The sequence below is a fragment of the Cucurbita maxima genome, unplaced genomic scaffold, assembly GCF_002738345.1.
Source record: "Cucurbita maxima cultivar Rimu unplaced genomic scaffold, Cmax_1.0 Cma_Scf00008, whole genome shotgun sequence".
Classification (NCBI taxonomy): Eukaryota; Viridiplantae; Streptophyta; class Magnoliopsida; order Cucurbitales; family Cucurbitaceae; genus Cucurbita; species Cucurbita maxima.
The window spans coordinates 3808213-3835906 of record NW_019272024.1 but is presented as its reverse complement, the minus strand read 5'-3'; the positions used below and the strand labels follow the sequence as shown (position 1 = coordinate 3835906).

General features: G+C 35.2%; 4 protein-coding genes and 1 long non-coding RNA gene across 6 annotated transcripts; 1 reads left to right on the top strand and 4 right to left on the bottom strand.

The window, feature by feature from the left end:
* Positions 1-254: 254 nt before the first annotated feature.
* LOC111482822 lies at positions 255-18466 on the top strand. Its single transcript, XR_002718265.1, has 3 exons — positions 255-267; positions 7097-7102; positions 18381-18466. It is a non-coding gene; the product is annotated as an uncharacterized LOC111482822 (long non-coding RNA).
* LOC111482818 (homeobox-leucine zipper protein ATHB-6-like) lies at positions 5015-6860 on the bottom strand. Of its 2 annotated transcripts, XM_023128791.1 has the most exons (4): positions 6472-6860; positions 5910-6283; positions 5322-5827; positions 5015-5121 (listed from the first exon to the last, which is right to left on the bottom strand). In XM_023128791.1, exons 1-3 carry the CDS (start codon positions 6524-6526, stop codon positions 5333-5335), a joined length of 924 nt encoding a protein of 307 aa, XP_022984559.1. In that variant the 5' UTR covers positions 6527-6860; the 3' UTR covers positions 5015-5121; positions 5322-5332. The 2 variants fall into 2 exon arrangements, with proteins under 2 accessions (XP_022984559.1, XP_022984558.1); XM_023128790.1 differs by having other exon boundaries at positions 5025-5827.
* LOC111482817 (protein DETOXIFICATION 27-like) lies at positions 9095-13796 on the bottom strand. The gene is made up of 8 exons (XM_023128789.1): positions 13505-13796; positions 12890-13431; positions 12724-12810; positions 11774-11830; positions 9987-10225; positions 9713-9831; positions 9555-9644; positions 9095-9305 (listed from the first exon to the last, which is right to left on the bottom strand). The coding sequence occupies exons 1-8, from the start codon at positions 13769-13771 to the stop codon at positions 9249-9251; spliced, it is 1458 nt and encodes a 485-aa protein (XP_022984557.1). The 5' UTR covers positions 13772-13796; the 3' UTR covers positions 9095-9248.
* LOC111482820 (classical arabinogalactan protein 4-like) lies at positions 15350-15992 on the bottom strand. The gene has a single exon (XM_023128793.1). The coding sequence runs from the start codon at positions 15973-15975 to the stop codon at positions 15496-15498; it is 480 nt and encodes a 159-aa protein (XP_022984561.1). The 5' UTR covers positions 15976-15992; the 3' UTR covers positions 15350-15495.
* LOC111482813 (L-arabinokinase-like) lies at positions 17268-26020 on the bottom strand. The gene is made up of 27 exons (XM_023128784.1): positions 25660-26020; positions 25195-25302; positions 24877-24945; positions 24232-24315; positions 23951-24027; positions 23727-23793; positions 23521-23578; positions 23349-23416; positions 23211-23273; positions 22995-23048; positions 22794-22896; positions 22597-22706; positions 22393-22512; positions 22176-22232; positions 21877-22043; positions 21608-21773; positions 21439-21522; positions 21216-21341; positions 20925-21137; positions 20624-20711; positions 20500-20543; positions 19712-19807; positions 19222-19298; positions 18425-18791; positions 17961-18032; positions 17665-17868; positions 17268-17574 (listed from the first exon to the last, which is right to left on the bottom strand). The coding sequence occupies exons 1-27, from the start codon at positions 25765-25767 to the stop codon at positions 17443-17445; spliced, it is 2982 nt and encodes a 993-aa protein (XP_022984552.1). The 5' UTR covers positions 25768-26020; the 3' UTR covers positions 17268-17442.
* Between the last annotated feature and the right edge of the window lie 1674 nt (positions 26021-27694).

The window sequence follows — 27694 nt, the reverse complement described above, 5'->3', positions numbered from 1 at the left end:
ACCAACTTCCTTAACCTTTCAACACTGGATAGGCATCAGCCCCCATACATGGTCTTACAACTTTGCAGCGACTTGTGTTTTTGGTAAACAATCTCTCAGGCTTGGTCACTACGACCCCCTTTGTGAGGAGACACCACTTCTCCCGTGTTATAAGTCTATTTTGTCGAGTTCCTTAAAGATAGTTGTCCGTGCCCCGAAGTATTCTCTACCTACCCACTTATGTTAGTTTCGGGTACAAGTACCCTTTTGTTGAAGGCCATTCAATAGGTTACTTTAGTGCCATAGCACCTAGTACTCAAACATTGGCTCAAGGTATTTTTTTCTACCCTTTCTTAGGGTGACATTTTTTATTTTGGTTCAACCCGACCAATCCAAAAATAGGGTTACAATCCAATCCAACTTTACTTTCAAAAAGATTAAGAATATTTAACGTTCGTAACCGATGTTAATGATGTGTTGTGACTTGTAAATGTTTGATATTTAACCTTCAAAATATTTTAGTTAATTAACCTAATATGCATGGTAGATAAATATAATTTTAAAAAAAATAATATGAACTCTATTTGAGTTACTCGGAACACTAATCACCCAACCCGCCTCATAATTTAGTTTAATTCCATTTGGGCTTGGGCTAAAAACAACCAAATAGGCCCAACTATGTGAACAATAGTCATTGATGATAGCTTGATAACCAGCCCAAAACCAAGCCCAATTTTGAGGTAATTTGAAAACAAAACAATAGTATTATTATTATTATTAAGTTACAAAATTCATTATGTTGGCTATTTAATAAACACCAATTCATAAATTTAATCATTTATAGAATTGATTAAATAACATATTTTTATTAAAAATTATTATTTACTCTAGAATATTCGCATTTAATTGATTGATGAGGTGGATGAATGGTGAAAGCGACGGAGTATAATCCCCTATGGCCTTACTCCCACACCGTTCATCGAAACTCAGATAAGGAAGTCTTTTTCGTCTTCATCTTTGCCTTTGGGTCACAATTCCTCTCGAGATTTAATGAAACAATTATGAATGGAATGGACGAGAGATATTCTCAAGTGGGGAGTGGTTATTTACGGGAGAGACTTTTGACAATTTATTCTTAAAATATTTAATCATTTATTTCTAAATTAATTAATTAGTTTTATTGTTTGATAACCCATTTTCAATCAAATAAACTCATCCTCTCAATATTTATTCATTTATTTATTTATTTTGTAAATAAAAAAAAAAAAAAACAAAACTTCCAATCTATTTTTGAAGTAAAAAAAAAAATAGAAATTATAAATAAAAAATAATAATTTTTCTTAGATATATTAAAAAAAAAAAGTCGTGGTAAATGGTCAACTAAATTTTGGTGTTCATAAACAGATTCCTGGGAAAAGCTAAGGGAAATCTGAAAAGGTTGAGATGGACAGTTTTGTTTTAATATTCTTTTTATATATATATATATATAAATTAATTAATTAAAGAGAAAATAAATAAATTGAAATATGGAAGAAATTAGGACGTCGCTTTCATCCTCACTGAAATTTCAGCTTTGGAATTTTGTCGTATTCACATTTCTTTAATTTAAATTAATTGATTCCTCTCGGCGTAGCTCACCAGCCGCCGTTTCAGCTCTTTATCAACTGCGCGGAATTACAACATTCTCCCTTCCAAATTTCTAATTTACCCATCACTATAGGGTCATTTTTGTCCATTTGCCCTTTTTTTCTTTTGTAATTTTTATTTCCTCCATTTCGAGATATTTTAAGCCTTAAAAAATGATTTTTTTTTATATTTCAAATTATTCAAAATCTTCCATTATTATTAATTTTTAAAGTAAAATAAAACAAATACCCCCATTAAATCCAAACCCTAATCAAAATTAGCTCCGGGAATTTGATTCAGATAGACTTATGCTTACCCGACAAAATAAGAAGTGTAAAGACTATATCAGCCAAAAATCGTGAACGAAATTTTTAAACGTTATTTATAGAAACATAACTCGCGGTTTTTTTTTTTTTTTTATAATGATTAAATGGAATATGAAAAGCAAAAGGGAGATAAAATATGATTAAGGTTGTTTTGTGACATAGAGAGAACCCTAATAGTGGAGCATACCACCAATTTGTAAGCTAACTTCTAAAATATTCTTTATCTAATTATATTTAATTTTTTTAATTGGTTTTAATTAGTATATTAATAATTTGGTCGATAAATAAATAAATAAATAAAAAGGAGAGAGAGATGCATAAATTGGGGGAGTGGGTGAATCAAACCATTTTTTTATGCATAAAAGCAAAATTAGAGTCTTTCAATTTGAATTTCCACTTTATATTTTAACCAACGAAGCATTGCCACGTGAAGAACTCGTATGAAGACATGTGTCACTTCTCGACTTCATGTGTATTGAGCAAAGGAAATGTTCGATACGAAGAATTTAAATTTTGGATGATTATAGAAGTAAATTATAAGAGCTTATTCTCAAAATGAATAATGTGACACAAGTGATATCAAAGTTATATCTTAATCAAGAAATGATAAGCTCTCAAACGATACAGTAATAGTAGAGATTTAGGGTTCCCCAAAAGGCCTCATACCAATGAAGAGTGTATTCTTAGATTATAAACCCATGATCATTCCCTAAATTAATCGATGTGGGACTTTCATCATCCAACAAACCCGACCAATTCGAAAATAGAGTTACAATCCAACCAAACTCTATCTACTTTTAAGATTATTATGTAAATAAAGAATATTTAACGTTATAACCAATATTTTAATGATGCATTGGAACTTAGGAATATTTGTGTGGTCGATAAATAAAATTTTGTAAAATAATTAAAAGAAATAATTCTCTAGACGTTAAAAAAAAATTAGAAAAAAAAAACATGAGCCTTGAGGTTGAAATTTGTTCTCATTCAAATTCCATGAGAATCTAAATAAATTAAATAAGTAAATAAAATATATTAATAACAATTTTTGTTTTTCTTCCGAAAGAAAACAAAGTCCAAAAGAGGGAATTGAGAGTTGTCACCAATCAAGAGGCTTCTTAGAAAAGCCACTCAATCCTATCCGTCCATCCGTTATTAATTTTTCATATTTTATTTCAAAAATATTTTTTATATTATAAAAAGATTTTTAAAAAGTTTTAATCTTTTGAAAATATTTTTAATTTTAAAAATATTAATAAGCTTTCAAAAAGTGAGATTAAAAAGAAAATAATCTATTGGTGTCAATAACAATTTCCAATCATTATTTTTAAAATTTTATTAATATTTTTTTAAACACACTATTATAAGTATAAGGGTAGTTTTGAAATTTTATTTAAAAACATATTTTTAGATTTTTTTAGTTTATGAATATTTTTATTAATTTAATATAATATTAAATAAACATATATTTAATAATTTAATAATTTATGAGAAAAAGGTAAGAGGGATTTGTAATTTGAATATAAAAAAAACAATTTTATTTTATATTTTTGTCCGTTTGTAGTGACGGTGACGTGTTTCTGTTTAAATGATACATGGGTCCCGCAATCACATGCCTGGCGTGGGGCCCACTCCTATCTTTTTGGTAGTATAGCTTTGAGAGTGGGTCCCATGCCTTTTCTTTTATTATTATTATTTATTTATTTATTTATTTATTTAAATAATAAGCAAAGTTGCGTTTCCAAACCCCTCTCTCTCTCTCTCTGTTTCCCCACCCCATACACTGCCTCCACTCTGAGGTGCAAACCTTCACACCAATTTAAAATAAAAATAACTAAATGACCAAAATGCCCTTTTCTTTCTCGTTCATATTCTAAAGCTTCAAATAAATTAAACGACTCTCCACAATGGTATGATATTGTCCACTTTGAGCATAAGCTCTCATGACTTTGCTTTGAGCTTCCCAAAAGGTCTCATACCAGTGAAGTTATTATTCCTCGTTTATAAATTCATGATCATTCCCTAAATTAGCGGATGTGTAAATATCAAAATGTTTTTAAATAGAAAAAGAAAAAGGAAAAAGGGGAATAGTATTATTATAGAAATAAAAATAAAAATTAAAATAAATGAAGGGAGAAAGGTGTAATTTAGAAGAAGAAGAAGAAGAAGGCGGGGAAAAAAATAGATATTTAGGAGAAACAGAGAGAGGTCCCATCACCGTACACGTGTACATGAAAGGGAGGTCAGAGAGTACGTACGCACAATCACTACAGCTTCAACCGCACAATACTAGACACGTCAGCGCCCATGTGCTCCTCTTTCTCTCTTACCCTCTCCCCCCTCCCTTGTTTAAATATAATTTATAAATTTTAATTAACTATTTTAAAATAAACAAATAAATATATTTTATTTTTATTAAAAACAAACCTAGAAATTTTATATGTTCTTTTAATTTTATGATTGAATTTAATTTATCGATGGATGATGGTCGACTATGCCATGTGATGGGATTCAATTAGAGTGGATGTACCATGTAATTTTGTTTTACATTAAAGATTGGTTTAAAAAATATAAATCTAGATTAATTAAAGAAAGAAAGAAAAAAGTGGTCTTGTTTGTGTGCAAGAAAAAGGCGATGAAGAGGGGTTGGGTTGGGTTGAAGTTGGCTTGACTTTTAGGGCATAAAGTTGGGGGAAGGTTTAGGGTGCTTTAAAAAAGTTGCGGCTCCCTATACACATGGTCGCTTTGTGTTTAACTCTAATACTATTTGTGACACCCTATTGGGAGTGAGTCCCACGTTAGCTAATTTAGAGAACGATCATAAGTTTATAGGTAAAGGAATAAATCTACTTGGCATGAAGCCTTTTGGGGAAGCCTAGAGAAAAGGCATAAGAGCTTATGCTCAGAAGAGTTTGATTCCAACCAAACCCACGAGAGCTTATACCAAAAGGAATAATATCATATCATTGTGGAGAGTCCTAATTCCTAACCACCTCAAGCAAACCATCTTGGAGAGTGAGCGATAATTCCTAACAAACCCAACGGAACTCATAGTAGATATTATCCATTTTAACCAATTATTTTAAAGTATTGTTTAGACGACGGCAAAAGAACGGACACTATGATTATTTCCACCAGTACATCATTTTCTAAACCCTATTTGATTTTCTCTCTTTTTTTTCTTTTTCTGGTTTTAATTTTTACAGCGTAGATTTCTGTTACGATCTCCTCATTTTCCATGGAAGAAGAAGAGGAAAAAAGGACCACCTCAATTTCTCCAATGTTTTCTCCAATTTCATCATCTTCTTCCTTCATCCCATTCATTTCCTTCATCATGACACACCCAAATTTCGAAATCTACTTTTTTTTCTGTTATTATTCTCTTCAATTCCGCCATGGATTCAGCTCCACCAGTGCAGAGTCGGAGCTTGCTCATCGGAAAAGAAGTTACAAGCCTCCTCTCCGCCAAAGAAGTTATGCTCCTCCATTTTCGGAAACATCATCTGGGTTTGTTGATACCCCTTTTGAAACTGCAAGTAATTCAGCGCCGTCGTCGCGCAGTTCAGTTTCACGCCAGCGGTGGCGATGGAGGGAGATGATGGAGGTATCTCTCCCGTCATGAAATGGTTGTTGTTCTGCAACACTCCCGGTGAAGAAACGCCGGCCGTCGGGCTGTAATCTTCGTTTAAAATCGCGCTCGAATCGCTGTCGGATGACCCATCTTTTGTTGGTGGCTCATCCCCTTCTCCGCCATTGTTGTTGAAGCTTCTCGCCGGTGGAACAGAGAAGTCATCGGTAATTTCCGGCTTAGTTTGTTCAATCAGAGCATTTTCAGAATCGGCCGGCGCCAACATCTCTGAGTTATCTTCTTGAATCTTTGCTTTCAATTCCCGAATCTGCTAACATAAATTTACAGAGTTCATAATGATTACAACATTTCTGAACCTTCAAAAAACAGGTGAGGGCTATAGTTTTTACCTCTTTGAGAAGAGCTTGATTATCATTTTGGAGAGCTTCAAAACTGAGTTTAAGATTGTCGTAATTGGTTTTAAGAACACCATAATCTCTTTCTAATTGCTTAGTTTTCCATCTAGCTCGACGATTTTGGAACCAAACAGCCACTTGTCGAGGCTGTAATCCAAGTTCTTGAGCAAGCTTCAATTTCCTCTCTGGTTCGAGCTTATTTTCAACTTCGAAATTCTTCTCTAACGACTTAACTTGCTCCACACCAAGTCGCCTTTTCTTCTCAGAAACATGCCCTAATTCTTCCTCATCAAACCCATCAAGCATACACTGGAATTCCATCTCATAAACATGGTTACTGTTCTTATTTCTCGGACTCTGTTCTTGATCTGTACACAAAATTGGCAAAGAATTACTCAAAAATCCATCGAATCTTGCAAAACCCAGAAAGGAAACAAGCCGATTGGTTGATTGACCATAAGTCGTAGGAGACAGAAAAAGAAACCCACATGGGTTTGTCTGTAAATTACAAGTACAAAAACAGAACGGAGAAGAAATTGGTGGTTTTAATGTAAACCTGATGTTGGGGAAATGGAGATGAGTGCAGCCATGGAATCTGATCGTCTCTTCATGATTGCGAATCAGCACAAAATTAAACACACAGAAAACTCAGAAAACGAAGACGATGATGATTTTAATGATTGTTCTTGGTTTGTTTTTCAAATGTCTGAACAATTTGTTGAACAGAGCTGCTCACAATCACTGTACAAATTGTTCCTTCTTCCTGCTTCATCATCATTGTTCTTCAAGATTTCTTCTCCCTCAGAACCCATTTTAGAAGATTACAGGCAATACCCAGAAGAAAGACGGATCAAATTAAGCAAAAAAAAACATGGAAATAGAAGAGAACTGGGAAGGATGATGATGAGTGAAGCTAGCAAGCCAGTTCAGAACCCAGTTGGCCTTCCTGCTTTCTCTCTCTTTAAATAAATCAAACTTGGGTTACAATTTGACTGCGGTTAGGTCATGCTGGAGTTCCCATTCCCATTTCCCAAATCCCAAATGAAATTAACTCTAAATTGCAATCCAAATGCAACTTTCTTCTCACCGGCTATATCTCGGCTCGGCTCGGCTCGGGCATCGGGATTTAAGCCGGTAAGATTTGGTTGGCGTCAGCGTATCGGGGGCCCGTCACAACGGAGTTGTCTGTCCAACTAATCGACAATCCCCAAATCCTGAACAAATTACTTGTTTTTTTTTACTCCTCCAATCGTGGGGTAATTTTTTTTTCCCCACAAATTACCGCCCTAGTAAAATCACATTTTACCATGCCACGACCCCGGCACACTCTTGTTCTAATTTGAAAAATATTTTTTAGAATATTTGGTGAAATTTGTGTTCGGGTTAGATATACATACAATCACAAAAAAAAAAAAATGATAAATCAAAGGATCTATAAATCACTAATCAATTTCCGTATACATTGTGAAAATAAAACTACAACTCCGTAGTCATTCTCATACACACAGATGGGTAATTACGACGATTCTCATATAACAGTACGATTTATCGTGTGCACAACATCATAGAAATTGACAATCAACTCATAGATCAACGACGTGCATACATATCTAGGTGGATTGAATTAAGATAAATAAACCTTGAGAATGAAATCAACATGAAAAATTGAGTTATACGGGTTTAGTTGAATCGAATTGATGACTTATTCATTGACTATTGACCCAGCGAACCATGACCGAACCAAATCCAACCCTTCGGTAAATGTTGGGAACCTTAAAATGTAATTTACCTTTGATTTTTTTCACTTTTTTTCACTTTACTCCTAAGAGTAACAGCTTGGAATGAAAGTTAAAAAGGCCATTTTTTTTTCCATAAAAATACAAGAATATTTTAAAGAGACATATAATTTATTTTTCTTTATTATCTATTTTTTTAATGGTTTGTTCGCACGTGCGACATCAAGTTAATGGTCACGTCAAGTTATTAACAAAAATGAGGCCTTTTATTTTCCTTCTTTATAAAATATACTAAACTACACGACTTTAGAACCAAACAAACCAATTAAAAGACAAAATAAATAATTTATTTATGAAGTTTGATTTTTTTTTTAATATTAACATTTAAAATATCTCTTTCTACTTCCCCTCATTTTTCGTTTAAATAAGAAGTCTTCTCGTTCAAGACAAGCTCCTACAGGACAATGCCTTTGTGCACATCCGTGTTGGATGATGAAAGTTACACATCGGTTAATTTAGGAAATGATCATCGGTTTATAAACAATGAATACTCTCTTCATTAGGCCTTTTGGAGAAGTCCAAAGCAAAGCCATAAGAATCTATGCTCAAGGTAGACAATATCATATCATTGTGGAGAGTCGTGTTCGTCTAACAATCCGAAGATAAAAATCAATATGTCATAATTTTAGGTCCCGTTATAGTCATAGCAGCATTAGCCATGATTTCATCGAGGCACTTACTCGATAATCCTAATAAACTCGAGATTAAAAGACGGGTATTTAAAAAACAATAATAGGGAAATAAAAATGGTAAAATTAGGTGATATGAGTAGGGTAAAGTGTGATGTTATGTTAAGCTATATATGTTACCAACCAAATTACAACCATGCATTCCCTTTTTTTTTGGTTGTTTTTTGTGCTTAGAAGCATGCATCTAATTAAATGCCATTAATTATAGGAATGAATATTTCCTTTTTCGGACAATAAATTAATCTAAAATTATATATTCTTCAAATTTTCAAAAAAATTTAAATTTATAATTATTTTTCAACATTTTAAAATATTTTTAAAATACCTAATTTAAGTTTTGAAAAAAAAAAAAAAACTAATTTTTTCATAAATTTCACTTTTAAATTCTATTACAAAAAATCAAAAATAGGTATTAATAAAAAAAATTAAAATTTAAGGGTATTTTTGAAATAAAATATTAACCATCTTCCAGTCAAAACTAACATTTATTCAAATTTTTTAAAATATTTTTTTATTAATTTAATTTTTTTTTAATGTTCATATTACATTTATAACATGATCTTACAGAAAACATTCCTTTAAAATATTTTATAATGACGTCACAAACTTAAACGTTTATAATAAAGTCGCTAAAACAATATAGCATAAATGAGAAGATAAAATATTGTCGTGATCTAACTTAAAGACTACAAAAAAAAATAACATAAATGCATCTACACTAATTTCAGTTTTATAGTTGTTACTGTAACGTAGTTATTCATACAAAAGTATTTTATATTTACCTAAAAAATAAGAGTAACACGTGACTTGAGTATTTTAATAAATAATTAGTACGTATATTATTAGTCTCACCGTTCTTGAGTTTCTTCTGCCAACTTCCTAATGTGCAAGCTTGTTCTCTCGGCCTGAAAATTAATCAATTTTAACCCAATAAAGTTAATATATAAATATAAATATATATATTTTGATAAATGTTTAGGGTTTCATTAGACATTAAATTTAAAAATATATAAATTAATTTCAAGACTTATATAATTTAATCTTAATAATTTTATAAATTAAGTCCGGGTTTAATGATATTAATGATACTTTTTAAATTTTAAGAGTATTTTTGAAATAAAATATTAATAGTTTCTTATTCTCTTAAAAGATACCTCTCGATCCCAATCGCATCGAATGGTCATAATGCATAATACTAGCGTTTGAATTGCGGTTCCACCAAATATCATTCCGGCCCATATACCCTAATTTTCAACACATCATTAGTAACGTAAAAACGTTATGCTATAGAAAGAATGAATAAGAAGAATACCATAACTCCTTGGTTGAAGCTCCAACCCATCACAATCCCAAAAGGTAATCCAATAAGGTAATAGCAACCTAAGTTAACATACGCAACGTATGATTGCCATCCCGAACCAACTGCCACGCCTGCTCGAAATGAATGTTCAATTATACAAAATATTCTTCACCTTCCTACTTTTTTATAGAATATGTGTTTGATCGTTCAAAAGTTTCGTTAATCTCTTAAATTTTGTTAGATGAACACAAAACTTTTTAAATTCGTTTTTGAAAGATTAACGTACCCGAAAGAACGGGTTGAATGCTGTTGAGAAGGATGGTGAAAGCCAAGAGGATGGATAGCTTGTTTACTTCTTTTAGAACCACTTGACTAGAAGTGAATATCAAAGCAATCTGAGTGTCGAATGTGATAATGATTATCCAAAAAAACAGCCCAATTATGATCGATGTCCCCACCGCCACCATTGTTGCAAACCTTGCTCCTTTCCCATTTCCATCTCCCAGCTCATTTGCTACCCTCACTCTATGAACACGTTAATAAGAAACGACATCTTTATTGGTATAAAATATTTCGGTTTGACTGACACTAAGATTAATAAAAATTTAGTCTAAAGTGGACAATACCATATCATTATAGAGACATGTGGATGGTTCTATTGTTCGTAATTGTAATAGCTCAAGTTCACCGCTTGAAGATATTGTCCGCTTTGACTCATTATATATTGCCGTCGACCTTACAGTTTTAAAACGCGTCTATTAAGAAAAGTTTTCTGCTTCCTATAAGGAATGATTTGTTCTTCTCTCCAACTAACGTGGGATCTCACATGGGTCGAGCGTCTTTGTTGACATATCGCATGATATTTGACTCTGATACTATTTGTAACCACCCAAACCCACCGCTAACAAATATTGTTCACTTTGATCCATTACATATCGCGTTCGTTCCCCTCTCCAACCAATGTGGGGCAAAGACTATTGTGAGATTTTACCTTCGTTGGAGAGGAGAACAAATCATTCCTTATAGAGGTGTGGGAGCCTCTCCCTGATAGACGCGTTCTAAAACTATGAAGTTGACAACGACATGTAATGGGTCAAAACTAACAATATCTGCCAGTAGTGACTTGGGGTGTTACAAATGGTATCAGAGCCAGTCATCGGACGGTGCGAGGCACTAGTCGGAGTAGGGCTAGACCCTTTACATAGTGGCACGTTTTAAAACCACGAAGTTGACGACAATATGTAACGAGCCAAAATAAATAATATCTACTAGTGATAGGCTTGCGTTGTTACAACAATAACACTCCCGTTCAATGTATTATGCAAAAAGAAATCAAAAGATAGATTAGAAGTTGAATCATGCATTGTATTATTATCATCTTTATTGGTACGAAAAGGCTAAAGCTAGAGATATATATATAAACACCTTTTGTTTTGTGTCTAAACCTTTCTCCACTAAATTAGAAGGGTGATTTTTGTGTTTAATATGCTACCAAACACCCTATTTATCATTTCATGAATATTAATATAACAGTTATGAAATATATATATTCATAATCAATTAATTATTTTATTTTTTTAAATCTGTATTTTATGAGTAATAATATTTTCATATTTATTCACACTTTTAAGAGTAGATATTGTGTCAGAATCTAATCAAACTTATTTAAGTTTCAAGGTTGATTCATAAATTAAATTTTTAAATTTATATTTAACACCCGACTTATTCAACATTTTAAAATAAATATTATATTAACAGATCCATTAAAACGGTACATACAATTTTTTTGAATAAGATATATATATATATATAGATATAAATATAATTTGTTTTTATAGTTTGTTCTAAAAAAATATAAGAAAAAATAAACCAAAATGACATATTAAACCCTGACTTTGATCTAAAAAAAACAAAAAGAAAATAAATAAATAAATAAAATGTAGATAAGGATGGGTTTGGAAGGATGCTGTTTGGCACATGCGATGTCATTACTAAAATAAGACAAGTGACTAAGAATTTGCACATAAATAGTAAAATAAAACGAGGAAGGAAGGGGCATATAAGTAAAATTACCCGGAGCCGGCGAAGAACGCAAATGGGATCATCATTTCCCAGCCGTTGATCGTCATGCTGCGTTAAATTAATAGGAAATGTGGGGTGTTGTGATCAAATTCATAGAACAAAGAGACAACACAAATTGAAAAGATGTTTTAATCTAACCTTGTTATACATAAATGAATGTCCAACTACATTCATCAATTTTCGATTTTTTATTCCTTTTAAGTCTAATAAGAAACTTATTAATACCGGGTGTATACGGTTGGACTCCAGAAATTTTGAGTTGGTTGAGTTTGGGTCTATTATATCCACGTCAACCTCACACGCTCTTGTAAGCAGTGCTTCCTTGCTCCCTCCAACCGATGTGGGATCTCACAATCCACCCCCCTTTGGGAGCCCAGCGTTCTCACTAGCACACCGCTCGGTGTTTGACCCTGATACCATTTGTAACAGCCCAAACTCACTGCGAGTAGATATTCTCCGTTTGACTTATTACGTATCGCCATCAATTCCTCATGATTTTAAAATGCATATTTTAGAGAAATGTTTTAATACATTTGTAAGAAATGTTTCATTCCCCCCTTCATCTAATGTGGAATCTCACATGAACCCAGTAGGGTTCACATCTAACTCAACCAAACTCTCTAGCTTTAGTTGGGTTGGGTAATGAAGTCACAACACAAAGGGTCAAACCAAATTTTCAATTTTCTAAAAATTCAACCTCAATTCAATTGAAAAATCAAATTGAACTCAACTCAACTCAACCCTTATGATTTGAGTTTGATAGCAAGAATTTTCAAGTCACAAGAACACCCCTACCTACTGGACACGGATTGGTAACGGATTTAGTTGCAAGTAGCAATAAGGAAATGAATAATACAACCAAAAATTGAGTGTTCTTTGTTTAGGAGGAATTGCACAAACAATGGATACTAAACAAATGACAACAGGGTTAGATTTGTTACCATACAGACAAAGCATCCACTGCGAGCTTAGCATTCTCCAGATTCCCAGTCATCACTATCAATATTCTGTAATACCAATTCTCCAAACTGCAAAACATTTCAATAACTCAAAGTCAAATCAATGACAAACAAAAACACAAACCCAATGAGAGAAAATGGAGTAAACCAGAGCATGATTCCTGAAGCAGCCGACAATTTAACGAACTCCCAGAGCCCAGAAAAAGCTTCAACGGAGAACCCAGGCCAGGTGAGAGGGCAGCCACCGCAGACGGCGTAAAAAAAAAGCCCCAAAACCAAAACCCACCACGAAATATTGGTGGTAATGGCGGTTCCGACAAGCCCAAGCTCCAGATTATAAACAAGCAACCAGCTGACCAAAACGTGCACCACCAACGCCACCAGCGAAACATAAGCAATCACCGCTGTCTTTAACTGACTCTGTAGGAACCTCTGTACAGGAAATTGAATAGCAAAGCTGAAATGCAAAGGCACTAATAGCGCCGCCACTTTCCCTGCAAGCTCTGCCAAATCCGGCGGCTGCCCAAGAAGCAACAGAGCAGGGGTTGCAAATAAATAAATGGGCAAAATTAAAACAGAGCAAATGAACAGAACAATCCAAGAACGCTGCATGTAAATCCCCAACATGTGGAATTTCTTGGCTCCATAAGCTTGCCCACAAAGCGTCTCTAAGGCGCTGGCCATCCCCAACTGGAAAACGACGAATTAATTTCGTAGAAATCATAATATTGTCCACTTTGAGTATAAGCTCCGAGGAAATTACCAAGAGGCCGAAATCGAAGCCGACAATGACATTATTGGCGATGGACATTGCGGCAAGCTCAAGGTCGCCCAAATGGCCGGCGAAGGCTTGGGTGATGACCAACATGGAGTAGGAGGCGAGGCGGCTGAAGATGGCTGGACCGACGATGTGCCAGAGCTTTTGGGACTCGACCCAAATCCTTGTCGGGAGAGCTCCATTGCCATTGTCCTCAGGCTTTGATTGCAAAAGGGGTACGGTGGATTCCTGTTCTATGATGTTTGTAGCCATTTTAAGAGAGAAAGAAAGAGATGGAAGGAGAATAAATAGAGAAAAGAAGCTGTGTAAGGCATATTTGTACAACTAAAGATGGCGGCTGCTGACGGCCGACGGCTGAGGCTGCCCGTTTTTTCAACGCCTCCTTGGACACCAAGTCTAAGTTTCCCAAGTACAAATGAAAAATTAGGAGATTTCACGTTTGGTTGAGTGGAGAATGAAACATTTTTTATAAAGGTGTGAAAGACCTATTTTAAAATCGTGAAACTAACCGTTATACATAACAGGATAAAACGAACAATAACTACTAACAACAGTAGATGTGAGCTATTACAAATTTTTTCATTCGAATAGAAAATGAAAGAAATATTCATAATAATTAAATGAGTCTAGAAACATATATTATATTAATCGTCGGGTTAACAATTTTGAATCGTAATTTAAATGTAATATTTAAATTGATTGTTTTGAAATGAGTCTGTGTATATGTGTTTATTTGTTGGATATGCATAGTTTTATAATAATATTTTTATAACATTTTTTATTATGAATTATATTAAATATTACCATTCGGGACGTCGATGAATAATTTTTTTTAATGATTATAGATTAATTTATGTTTGTGAATCTTTAATATATTTTATGTAAGATTATATTAAATTATTATGAACCGTAGATAAATGGAAGTTCTCAAAAAAAAATTATTTTTTTTACGACCTAATAATCCAACCCATAAATAGGGAGGAGGATTGGGTTACCAATTCAACCAATCAAACCGGCTCATGGACACCCTTAAAACCACCCTTAGACAACTCAACTTCACACTCAAATCTATTGGCTCAACTTTAAGGTCTTTTCTTTCTTTCATCTTTGACTTGCCAATCTAGGTCTAGTGTCGGGATCATGCTTGTAGGCATCTTACCCATGGCCGCATACTCGTTGCATGCTAAACCTCTTGTGTTGTATCACTTTACTCATTTCCATTACTACTTTCACTGTCAAACCCTATGTGACTAGTCGTCAATTCTTTTTACTACTAAATTATATATTATCTAAGCCGTTGTGTTGCCTTTCTCATTTATAGTCTATGACTTTGTTTTCAACCTTCCTTTCAAACTCTCTTTCAAAAATTTCCTTTCCATCATTTTTTAAAACGTTCTTATCAAACATGAGTCAGAGGCTTGAGCATACGTCATCCAATTATAGGCAACACGATTTTGAATTAGTTGACTAACACGAAGTTGAGAGCGAGTACTGCACAATCGCTTATAAACATCCTGCCCCAGGACGTCCTACTACAGTCGCACAAGTAAACTAGACCTATTTTAGATTTGAGATGAGAAACATTATAGAACGTATAGAGCAATTTCATTCAAAATCTATCAGATCTAAAACGTCTTGTTCTAGATTTATCGGACCTGGAATATTTTATTTTATATCTAAAAAAAATGGTAGTAATTTGTTCCAGATCTGGAGAAACTTTTACTCTGTTTTAATGCAAATTCATTATGCAAATGCTGAATAAATGTTTTGTAATATTTGAAACAATCATAAATGTATGAATGTTTATTGAAGATAATTGGATGTACACTATGATATGTAACCAACAATTAGAATAATGAATCACCGAAGAACAACAACAAATCAATAATCAAACTCCAAATCCACAAAACATACACCAAATTTTAAGCAAAGAACACTACATCAATTTCAATTTTAAATTCCCTCAACAAATCTATCTAAGCAAACACCATTGCCAACAGAGCTCCTGCCACAGCACCGCCCACCATCACTCCCCGGCTTACCGTGGCTGCGCCGTTGTCTCCCGGTGGAGGTGGCGGCGAGTTGGGTCCAGGGCTAGCGGACGGGACCATTCCTTCCGAGGGTGGTGATGGCGGCGAAGCAGAGGATGGAGTCGGAGATGAGGCCGGACCTTCCTTTGGTGGTGGGGTTGGTGATGTAGGAGGTGAAGCTGGTGGTTGGGTCGGTGGGGATGATGGTGGTTGGCTAGGAGGTGGGGTCACGGCTGGTGGAGGAGTGGCGGGAGGTGGGGTTGCAGCCGGTGGTGGAGTGGCGGGAGCGACTACTGGGGGAGGAGTAGACGGCGGAGGAACGGCCGGAGTGGTGGGTGGCTGAGCCGGAGCAGCGCCGGGAGCCTGAGCCATTGAAGAAGTGGCAAATAAGGCCAAAACCATTACAAATTGAAAACCCATCTTCATCTCTCTCTGGGAAGTTGAAATGAAAAGCAATAGCAAAGATATATATTTATATAAACAAAAAAGAAAGAAATTAAATAAATAAATAAATAAATAAAAGAGAGTGATGACGTGGAAGGCTTCAAACACAGCCTTCTCTTCCCCCAATAATGCTTCAGATTCCCCAATTGTCTTCCTTTTCATTTTTTTAATCATTTTTTCTCTTATAATTCATAATTACATTCATTAAAAAAATAATTTACTCTTTCCAATTACTTTTTAATCATAAAAAGGTCCTCTAATTTTAAATTTTATATTACACATCTTCGAGGAACCCATGTGCACCGAACGACTTGTAACGGATACTTCAAGGGGTATGATGGTAATTTTGAACTCGAGCGTTCGTCTCGATATTAATGAGGGTAGATCTAACAAATTAGATTTACGAATGTGTTATTTTTTCAATGGCCGAGATGTTCATCGGTTGACTACTCCTTCCCTCGTTTCTAAGTCTATTTTGTCGTTTAATTAGTAATGTTACATCTTTTAAAAATAAGTTAGTGGCAGGCATGAACAATAAAGATAAAAATCGTGTATTTATTACTTTAATTAATTACAAATAAATATAATTTGCACAAAATGGACACAACATACGGGCTAGATTGTAACATTCACAGCACCCATTGTTAATCTTTTAATTTCGGTATTATTAGAAAATAAATAATATTAATAGGTGGTAAAATTACAAGAATACCCTTATAGTGGACACGTGTTGGATTATGAGAGGCGGGAATTGGGTAAAATATAAAAAAGATAAAATAATAGGGAGAGGGTGTACAGTCTGTCTCCTCCTCGGGTTGACAAATTCTCAACAACTCTTTGGCGTGGTGTTGACGAATTGACGAAAATACCCCTGGCACCCTCAAATTTCAACACTGATTGGATATAGCCAGCCAATTACAGCTACTAATCCAACAACGAGGGTGGATGATCGATCACCAAACGGGAATATTTTTATTCAAAGATAATAACGTGGACACGTGGCAGACACCCATTTCTTTATTGTTACCCACGTTCTTTGGGTCCCACTTCCGCTTGTTTTTGTTTAATTTCAAACCAATAATAAAATACATCTCCCCATCACATTTCTTCCAAATTCAATTTTTTTTTTTGGTGGGTAAAAAAATGATTTTCATAATGGTCATGTGAAGCTTCTTCCTACATTGTTAGAATTCATTCAAATATGGATGAACGTTTAGTACTATACTCATTTTCTCTCTAATAACAATTTATTGAGAAAGCCAATAATCTTATCATAATAAGAACCGAGATCATGAAAGCCTTAAATGAAAAATTATTAAATTATTTTATTCCACAAATAAATAGCGATGAATGAAAGTAAGTCCATATAAGTTCGAATCCTCCTCACCTCGTATTTGTGAGGTAGTATACCTTATTATATCTCAAGAAAGTGTATGAATGATGTTCTTGCTATTGCTCTTTAGCTTTGAGGGATGATAAGCGCCTTCGAATTTTGAGGTATCCAAATTTACCAGCACCAGGGGAAGAACCATCAAACACATATGGCAAGAACCCTGTTGCTCCTTTGTATCTTTGCTGTATCTGAATCACCAATTAAAGCTTACAAGAATCAAATAAACAACCATATGGGGAGGGAACAGAGGAAGTGCAGAAGGAAGAAAGACAAGAGACCTCGATGATTTGGTGGCTGCTGCTTAAGGAGTTTCGACCCATTACGCAGACGGTTCCACCGGAGCCCCCACCGGTAATCTTTGCTCCATACAATGTCCCATCTTCGGATTTGGATACCTTCGAGTGCTGCATGTCTTGAACCAATTGGACGAGCCTGTCCGTCCCATCCGAACCCAGCCCACATGCACTGTAACTATAATGGCACTGCGCTCCAACCACAATACAAATATTACCATTTTTATTTGGTTTTTTCAATTAGAAAACTTTTGTAACAGTTGGCATATATATGGTAGTACCTGATACAGCAATTCTCCAAGAGATGTAAGTTGGTCGTCAGAAGTGGCAGATGTGAGCAGCGCTTTGAAGGCCTTCAAATCCAAGCCATAACCATATTCAACATCCACCAATCAATCAATCATATGTATAATAGATATTGTCTGGTTTGGTTTATTACGTATCGCTATCAACCTCGCGGTTTTAAAATCTATCTACTATGGAGAGTTTTCTACACCCTTGTAAGGAGTGTTTCGTTCTCCTCTCCAACCGATGTGGGATCTCACAATTCACCCCGCTTGGGGGCTCAGCGTCCTCACTGGTGGTGTATGGCTCTGATACCATTTGTAATAGGTCAAGCCCATCACTAGTAGATATTGTCTGCTTTTGCCCATTACGTATCGCCGTCAGCCTCATGATTTTAAAATGTGTCTACTATGGAGAGTACTTGAAATTGCAAAATGTAAATGCCAATGCAAATGCAAACCTTGACACGGAAATTCTCATAGATAGGATGACGAGCAGAGGCCCTGACTCCATAAACCCTCTTTGGATTGATCACCGTAACAGCATCGTTATGATCCGAATATTTCTCGACAAAAGCCTCCCCTGTTATCGTCTCTGGCAGCTGCTTGACGTACATGGCTTCATAGCGGTGAGGCGGGAGATTGCATAGATAATCTAAGGAGGATTCGGCTTCCAGTAATTCGATGCCGTCGTCCTCCAAGTCATCCTGGCTTATGCAATTGGCCGGTGATGAGCAGTTTGATAACAACTCCAATGCTCTTGACTTTATCATTCTCCGCCCCATGAATGCTCCAATTCTAACTGACCCATAGTCCGCCCCACCAACGCTGCACCACCAACAATGAAGATTAACAACTATTTGATGTTTTCTGTCTTTTGAAAATAGAACACTTTGTAAAGATAGAATTTAGAAAGACAAAGTTTAAGGGGGGGAAGGTTAGAAAGATGACATTGAAGAAAGAAAGAAAACTAAAAGACTTGGAAGAAAAGAAAAATAGAGAAAAAAAGTTGAGAGAAACAAATTAAAAGTAAGAAAGAAAAAGCTAAAAGTTGGAAAGAGCCAAAGAGGTATGATAGAGAGAATATATTAAAAACAGAACAACTTATCAAGGAAAAGAAAAGTTGATATAAAGAGGAAAAAGGTAAACTTTTTTAAACACATAAACCTACTTCTAACACTTGATAAAAAAAACATTGAAGAATCAAAGTAATTGGCAAAAAAAAGTGAATAAAATTGACAAAAAGATGTAAAGATACCTGTGTCGAATTCCTGAATCGATTCCCCAAAATCGAATGTGACGAGGTATGTCAACCAGCCCAATCACCTCCGCAGGCTGAAAAACAAAACGAAATCCAATTCCAATACACGTTAGTATTAGTATTACCCTGTATAATTATTTGCGAGCTGCAGGCTTGTATATTAGTGAAAAACTGCTTAAAAGGCCCTATATGGGGTCGCTGTTAATGAAATATATGAAAAATGGTCTCTAGGTATTTCAGAACCCTTCCTCCCTCGGACGGCAAAACCTATATGTTCATGGACACCTTCGGTGTCTCCTCACAAAGGGGTCGCTGGGACCTGGCCCAGCCTAGGAGGAGTGGGCTGTGTGTCAAAAAGATCCCACGTTGAGTAAGAAAAGCTCATCATCATTCTCGAGCCATCTTTTGTAAATTTTGAAGAACATGATGCTTCTTCTGGTTTAGGTTTAATGGAGCGTTGATTGGACGGGATATTATGATATCATACCTGACACACCATTGCTAGCAGTTTATCAGCTTCACCACACGCGGACGTCATCTGGTCCATCACTCCACATGGTGCTCCAACTATGTGATTCTCCACCTAGTAAATTAACGTTTTGAACACTACTTAGTTCTTTAAAAGAAACAAAAAGACTATATACAGATAGTATAATTTGTTGACGATTGTTGGAAGAGGAATCTCACGTCGGCTAATTAAGGAACTGATCATGGGTTTATAAGTAGAAATATATCTCCGTTGGTATGAGGTCTTTTTTGGAACCCAAAAGCAAAGCCAAGAGAGCTTAGACTTAAAAGGGACAACAATATCAAACTATTGTGAAAAGTCATAATTTATAACATGGTATTAGAGTCGTGTCTTAACTTAGTCATGTCAATAAAATCTTCAAACGTCAAACAAAGAAGTTGGGACCTTTGAAAGTTTAGTCAAAAGTGACTCGAGTGCCAAACAAAGTACTTTGTTTGAGGGCTCCAGAGAAGGAGTCGAGCCTCGATTAAGGGAAGGGAGGCTGTTTGAGGGCTCCATAGACCTCGGGAGTGGCTCTATGGTGTACTTTGTTCAAGGGGAGGATTGTTGAAAAAGGAGTCCCACATCAATTAAGGGAATGATCATGAGTTTATAAATAAGGAATATATCTCTATTGGTATGAGGCATTTTGGAGAACCCAAAAATAAAGCCATGAGAGCATATGCTCAAGTAGACAATATCATATCATTATGGAGAGTCCGTGATTCCTAATTGAACAAAATCAACCTCAGTTTTAAAGTTCATACCTTTTGACAAAGCAGTGCCAGATCTCTTGGACTGATACTTAATCCTGCAATATTTTCCCATTTCATTCTATTTCATTCATTGTCAAATGCCTACTCCATACAAGGCAAAGGTTCTAGAAATTACCATGAGCAGCAGCTATGGCAGACATTGAAGCAACCTCCACCGATGCTGATGACGATACACCCTTACCTTCGGGGACTGACGACGAAACCTGTCCCATATTAAATGGGGTCAATGACCAAGAACAATTAGAACATCCATCCTGAATGGTGGAGAAATCTCCAAAGTTGAAGGAAAAACTTATCTAAAACCTTTCTTATTAAGTAATATGTCAAAAGACCCTAAAACTATCCCACATATCACATTTTCTTTTAGAAAAGATAATACTTTGGGCAAAATAATTAACACAATTTGTTTTGCCTACCAGCAAGCTGATGCTATCTTCAAAACGAACACCCAACTCCTTCATTAAAACCAATATGGTGCCTGCAATGTATGCTGCCCATTTCTGTGCAGGATCTTGAGCAAAATATTTCCTTGCTTTCTCATATGACATTGACTTATCCCCATCCATGAAGTCCGACAAATCCATGTCGAACGTCGGGGCACGGTTACTCAACTCAGACCCATACGACACCTAATCAAGTAGAGAAAATAATGATTAATGAGAAAACGAAAGGAAGATAAGTCCATGGTGATTAACATTACGACTTACAATTTGAAGAACAGGTTTGGACCCTTCTCCTTTGGCATTCTGGCGAGCCTGAGCGTGTTTCCAGAGGCGGTGCTTAGTCGGATGGTTTCTTTGCACAGCTACATGGCATGCTTCTCTTATAGGCATCTACAACAACAAAAGAGAGAGGGAAAGAGCATGTTAGAATCGCTACTATAAATAAGGAATAAGTATTTGAAGATTGAGAACAAAAGTGTAACTTTACCTGAAGAACAAGACTTCCTGAGTAGTCAGCAATGCCTCCCATGACATCCAATCTTCCTGGAGCTCTCGTCACAAAAATATCTTCCTGTATACACAAATATACATATAATAAGTATTCCCATTTAATCCTCACCAAAAATAAATAACAACAAAGACAACAAAATTGCAACCTCCCAATTAAAAAGCCCAGCAGCAGCCTTCCTCTCTCGCATTTGGCGTTTCTCAGCGTTTCCCTTATCATATACTGAGTCCAATTCAGCTAGGTTCTTTAAGAAACTCATTGTATCAGAAAGACCTTGAACATCTCCATGAAGCACATCAAAGTCTTCCATATATCTATTAAAAGTCATGATCATACAACAACAGATTATTAGATTAAAAAACAAGAATCTACCTGTTTTCAAGATAAAACTACATTTCAAGTTCAAAAAGTTCTCACGATTCCATGTGAGAGCCCCTCCCTTCTACAGATAATGGTGGTGACGAAAGACCAAGTTCACTTTCAGCATTGGCATACCAATCTGGAATGCATAGATCTCGTCCTGGGACCCTTTGGAGTTGATAACCAAGAACTATAGCATCCCTCAATCTTCTAGCTCCACTAAACTATAGAGAAAAATGAGAATAACACAAGATGTTTCATACACCAACCATATGCAAACAAAAAATTTCACTCGGCTACGGAAATAATCGTCATTACGAGTGATAAAAAACGAGTACACTAAAGTTGATTTTGACCTTATCTGATGTATAGTTTTTGCCACTGGCTGTCTCCTGCAAGATATGAGCTGCAACCTAAACTTTTCAAGGAGAGAATTAGAAACTAGAACAATCGTACCCCATGAACGAAAAAGGAGAAGCGCTTCATCTTTATTGATGGAAAAAGGTAGACAAACCAAATAGAATCGAGAAGAACTGCTATGAACATGCTGATACAGTGTGTAGAAGACCATACCTCACCACCATTGGTGCCACCCTCATAGCAAGGTTTCAAACTAATTGCGCGTTCGAGATACGGTTTCCAATGACCTGTGAGTAGGTCCCTTCTTATCATCTCAACTCCACTTTGATAATACTGCTCATGAGATGATGAAATATTTAGATTATGAACAACCAGAATACATGGAGTACACATTAGAAGACAGCGATCCAATTTCACCTCAAGCATATTCCTAAGGAATGGCTCTTCGTTAAAATAGTCACGACGAACAAAGACAAAGGGTAATTTGAATGCCAATGCTTCACTGACAGTTCCATATCCAATTTTGCCTGAAAGAACGGTAAGAATATTAATCTACCTCTGTTAATCCAATTAAGCTCAGGGACCAACAACTGACGAAATTATTCATAACTCACCAAGCATACAATCAGAAGCAGCTATTAGATCAGGTGTATATGCATCTTTTGCAAGTTTGATAAAATTTGGTGGAACTTCCTCAGTTTCGGAAGCACCGCAAACCTGAACCAATCATCAAAATGCCACAATGTCGTGTTGGTGATCACAGAATCACCTAACTATCTTATGAAAATGATGGAAATAAGATGTTCAAAAGATACCAGACACAGCCAGCCGGGGGGCAAGTATTCCTCTTTTAACTTCCAGCCGGCAGGCTGCCAGTGAGATAGACAAAAACAAGAAAGGGAAAAGCTAATAAGTTTATAAGGCTACATTTGAAATTTTATCTTGCTCAAAAGCGAAAGCTGTTATACCGTCTTTGCAGGCATCTCAATTTCATAAAAGAAAGCAATGAAAGCATTAATACTGAGACAAACCTGGCCCCCGAAATTGAGGATAACTAACTTTGTATCTTCTCCAATTCCAAGCTCTTTTCTGACCTATAATAATGAATCAAGACAGCGTTAATGACTTAAAATGATCAAGAGATTTAACAGAACTCCACAAGACAGTACCTCCTTGCGCTGCTTATGAAGCCTTCTAACAACTAGAGGTACATCAACGATGTCGCGAAAAGCAGGCACTGCAAAAGGTGGATGTGTTGTATAGTTATAAATGTAAAGAAGAGAATACCCAGAGCCATGAGTTGTGATATCGTTAAGAAAATGATTGGTAGGACATTAATACTTGGGCAGTATCCGGGAAGGCGAATCAGGAACTCGCAATGTGAATAATCCTCTGCAATCTGTGAAGAGACATAACAAATTAACAAGAAATGACCAACCAAGGGCTACTCCGAGGAGATAATAAAATGACCATATTCTTTTCATATAGCTCTAATCAGCATGATCAAGGCCTCAGCAACACATTAATGAAGAAAGAGATTGATTCACCTGCCAGACAATAGAACGGTGATGATGCCCTGCCGCCATCACATACTCCGCATAGATGAAATCCCAACTGCAAATAAGAACTAACGATCATTAGCCAAACAAGAGAGTTTTGGAACAATGCAAGATATTGCCAAATCTACTTTTAGTGCCAAGTGAAAAGAACATTAAAATTTAAGAGATATTGGCAGTTCTGAGTAATAAGAAATTGATAAACATTAAGTTACCTAAAGTTTGTGACACAAACAGATCGAATCCCTGCATCAGCAGCAGCACGACAAGCAACTGGTACAACATCTGAAACCTGCTTATCATGGCAACAAAAGCAAATCCGCCAAGCCTTCTTTATATTAAATATGTGGTTTAAAGCAAAAGAATCTCCCGCTTGGGTTTTTGATATTAGATGATAATGATAATCAACCAATTAACAGCCTAAAATGAATCATCATAATGATATTATGCAGTTTGAATTGCACTATTTAGTATACATACTATGAGAAGCATTTACCACTAAGTCAGCTTTAATTGAATTGAGCCACTCTACTTCTGTTGCCAGAATAGAAGCACGAGGCACCACAGCTGTCTCATGATACTAATAGATAAAAAAAAAAAACGCCAACACAATTAGAAGGAAAAAGAAAATGATAAAGCATAAACTAATAAGAATTTAGTGAAGTAGCCGGTAGCTCCAGCCTTCAATGTATTTTCTTTTCTTAAGGGATCAGGGGAGAATAATGGAAACAAATAATTGGTGAGAAGATAAATCTGTTTTGGCCCGTTACGTATCGCTATCAGCCTCACGATTTTAAACGTATCTACTAGGGAGAGGTTTCCACACCCTTATAAGGAATGCTTCGTTCCCCTCTCCAACTGATGTGGGATCTCACAATCCACCCTTCTTGGGGGTCCAACGTCCTCGCTAGCACACCGCCCTGTGTCTGGCTCTGAAACTATTTGTAACAGCCCAAGCCCACCGCTAGGAGATATTGTCAGCTTCGGCCTCTTATGTATTGTGGTCAATCTCACAATTTTAAAACACGTTTGTTAGAGAGATGTTTCCTCACACTTATAAAGAATTCTCCGTTCCTCTTTCCAACTGAAGTGGGATCTCACAATAAACAAGAAAAAAAACATTAAATATTTCTCCACTCACCTTCTCCAATGATGCCAACCGATCCACTGTCAGTGCATCTGCTTGAACAGCTCCGCAATCCAACAATACCTGATAAGTAATGAGACTTTTACAAACACTACAGAATCATTGTCGCATAAGAATTGACATGGTTTGCATATCCAAATCAAATTATACTGATTGTTCTAAGTAATGACACGGTCATGCATTCAAAAATGCATCGCAAATGTAAAACACAAGAAATTGATTAAACATCAAAGAAAAAGAATGAAAATCAAATTAAACTTTCATAAAAGAAAGGAAACGAATCTCTTGAACTGCCATTGGAATTGAAATTACCTTTCGTATGAACAACCGAGGAGACTGAATTGCCGAAGTAAAAACGAACTCCGGAGCACCGCTGACCACATGAACATCGTGCCCAGCAAGTATAAGATGTCGAACCACCTTTTCACATAAGCATTACGTCAAACATCTTCGATAATCAGGATATGATCGCCGGAGTAAAAAGTAAGCAATCAAAACAAAAATGGGAAAATTCTCACGTCCCATATAACCACTCCCTCAACGAAGCAAAACACATAAAACAAAACCCCAAAATCGAAATTCAAAAGGAACACGCTAAATAAACCCAAAAATTCCTCGATGATTCAGCTTAATTCGAAATCTCCAGCCCTACAGGTTCCATGTTCATAAGTCAAACTCACAATTTCTCATCAACAAGATCAAACCAGAAGGAAAAAAAAAAAAAAAAAAAAAGTTGATTCTAAACACGATCAATAGAATTGGATGAACAAAGCTGACCTCAATAACGCGAGTAGCGTGGCCAAATCCATGACCAGTAACATAGTAAGCGAAAACCAGATGATTTCGGGACGCTGAAACAGCCTCGGCCTCCTTCTCAATCCTCATTTTGATCCTCCCAGTGGAACAATAAAAAAAAATCCTAATACAATTAATTCTAAACAAACAGGACAAAAGAAAGCCACGAACAGGAAAGAGACGAAGCAGACGAATTTTTTGAAATGAATGGAGAATTTTCAGTCATCAAAAAATGATTGAGGATTCTCCCCCGAGGAAGAAACCGTATGACTAGAGTTTATTTTCGTCTTCCATCGAGAGAAAAACCGTTTTCTCTCTCTGATTCTGTTTTAGGCTTTCGGCGTTGGGCTCTGTTTTAAGACATTTAATTCCAAATTAAATACTGTTCGGATAAGTAAAGAAAAAAAAACAGTTTTTGTTTCGATTTTATCTTTTAATTGCGTAAGCTCCACGTCATATTAATTACTGGCCAATAATTATCTAATTCCTTGAGCCCTACATATTTTGGGATTATTGACTAATTAATATATCCTATTTAAGTCAATTTCAAAAATTTAAAATATATATATTAATAATTTTTACATATGTTTTAAGTTAATTATAAAAATAATATTTCCAATATTTATCTTTGTTTTAGTTTTGAAATACAAGTGTAATATTGCAATTTTTTAAAAAACAATTTAAAAAGCTACAGAATAGTTATTAATAGTTTTTTTTTTTCAATTTCAAAAAATATATATTTAATAAAAAGAAAACAAATAACCAAATATGGGATTTTATTTCCAAAAATATACATTTTAATTTAGTAAGATTCCAACACTGTTCCTGAAAAAAAATATTTTTTTTTTTAGAAAAAAGACCACTTGTAGCTTAATTATTAAAAATATAATGTAAAAATAAAATCATTAATTTTCTATTTAAATCTCTAAACCAAATCCACCATGTATTTTTATTTATTTATTTATCTATTCTTTTTACCCCTATTTTTTAAATACGTTTTCAAAAATTAAATTAAGTTTCTTTTTTTAAATAAAAATTTAACTGGCTAACGTTTTCAAAAAATTCAATCCAACCCAAATTCAAAAAAAAAACACAATAATTGAATTCAACATTTATGATTTGAGTTAGGTTATTCGAGTTAATCAAATTATCAACCCATATAAACATACATATTCTAAATTTCGTTTATTTGTTTATAGTCATATAACTTTCATTTCTTCAATTCTTCAAACCTGTTTCCAATGTATTTCATTGCTCATGTTTTCTAAACTTTTTCTCGTAATGTGACTTAATGCCCGCATATACGTCGGCATTGTTCGCGACGTTCGAATTTTTCAATGCTGACTTGTTCGCTTGTTTAGAACAAGTGCCGCACAATTGCTGTCCTGCTATCACAAGAACACGAGTATGAAAAATCGAAACGTCAATCTTAAAATAATAGTTAATATTTTTATACATTTTAATGTTTTTTCTCTATAAATTTTATATTCTTCTATGTAAAATTAGCTATGACTTGTTTTATCGTGCATCCAAGAGTTTAGAGGAGACGACCACAATGTTACAACCACAACAAGGTACTTGGATGCAAGCAAGCCTTAAATAAAGAGTATGGACGATATAGCAGCACATAGAATTTGCAGGGGTGTGATGCTATAACCAACACGTTCTTGTGCTTAAGCTAGTGTTCAGACATAGGAAGTGGTTATTTCCCTAATTTCAGTTCGATTCGAATGGTTCTTCAATCTATGTTGGTTTTTTCTCTTGTTGAGACTGTCTTAGAGTCATTTTTTGTGTTTTAATTGAGGTTTGACATGTTCGTTCAATCTTATTTATTGGAAATAGGATACCTATCTTTGAATAAGAACTAAATTTGGACAAGCGTTCTAACCGTTTGTTATACTTTTGGTATGCAGTAATGCTCGTTTTTCAAAATTGTTGAGTTAATATTAAGGCTTTGTTGTAGAATCGAGCTAAGGTTACGTGGGCCAAAGATGAACTGTGTTGTTGCTAAGAACCA

What these genes read in the sequence shown, in the direction of transcription:
- LOC111482817 (XM_023128789.1), bottom strand. Translation starts at nt 13,771, where the DNA reads ATGGCTACAAACATCATAGAACAGGAATCCACCGTACCCCTTTTGCAA. An exon ending in GCTTCGATTTCGGCCTCTTG is followed by an intron (nt 13,432 to 13,504) that starts GTAATTTCCTCG and finishes GTCGTTTTCCAG; the next exon opens with TTGGGGATGGCCAGCGCCTT. An exon ending in GCGTTCTTCGCCGGCTCCGG is followed by an intron (nt 10,226 to 11,773) that starts GTAATTTTACTT and finishes ACGTGTTCATAG; the next exon opens with AGTGAGGGTAGCAAATGAGC.
- LOC111482818 (XM_023128791.1), bottom strand. Translation starts at nt 6,526, where the DNA reads ATGAAGAGACGATCAGATTCCATGGCTGCACTCATCTCCATTTCCCCA. An exon ending in CTCCATTTCCCCAACATCAG is followed by an intron (nt 6,284 to 6,471) that starts GTTTACATTAAA and finishes TTTTGTGTACAG; the next exon opens with ATCAAGAACAGAGTCCGAGA. An exon ending in ATCAAGCTCTTCTCAAAGAG is followed by an intron (nt 5,828 to 5,909) that starts GTAAAAACTATA and finishes TTATGTTAGCAG; the next exon opens with ATTCGGGAATTGAAAGCAAA.
- LOC111482820 (XM_023128793.1), bottom strand. Translation starts at nt 15,975, where the DNA reads ATGAAGATGGGTTTTCAATTTGTAATGGTTTTGGCCTTATTTGCCACT.
- LOC111482813 (XM_023128784.1), bottom strand. Translation starts at nt 25,767, where the DNA reads ATGAGGATTGAGAAGGAGGCCGAGGCTGTTTCAGCGTCCCGAAATCAT. An exon ending in TCCTCAATTTCGGGGGCCAG is followed by an intron (nt 23,049 to 23,210) that starts GTTTGTCTCAGT and finishes TCTCACTGGCAG; the next exon opens with CCTGCCGGCTGGAAGTTAAA. An exon ending in TGCTTCTGATTGTATGCTTG is followed by an intron (nt 22,707 to 22,793) that starts GTGAGTTATGAA and finishes CCGTTCTTTCAG; the next exon opens with GCAAAATTGGATATGGAACT.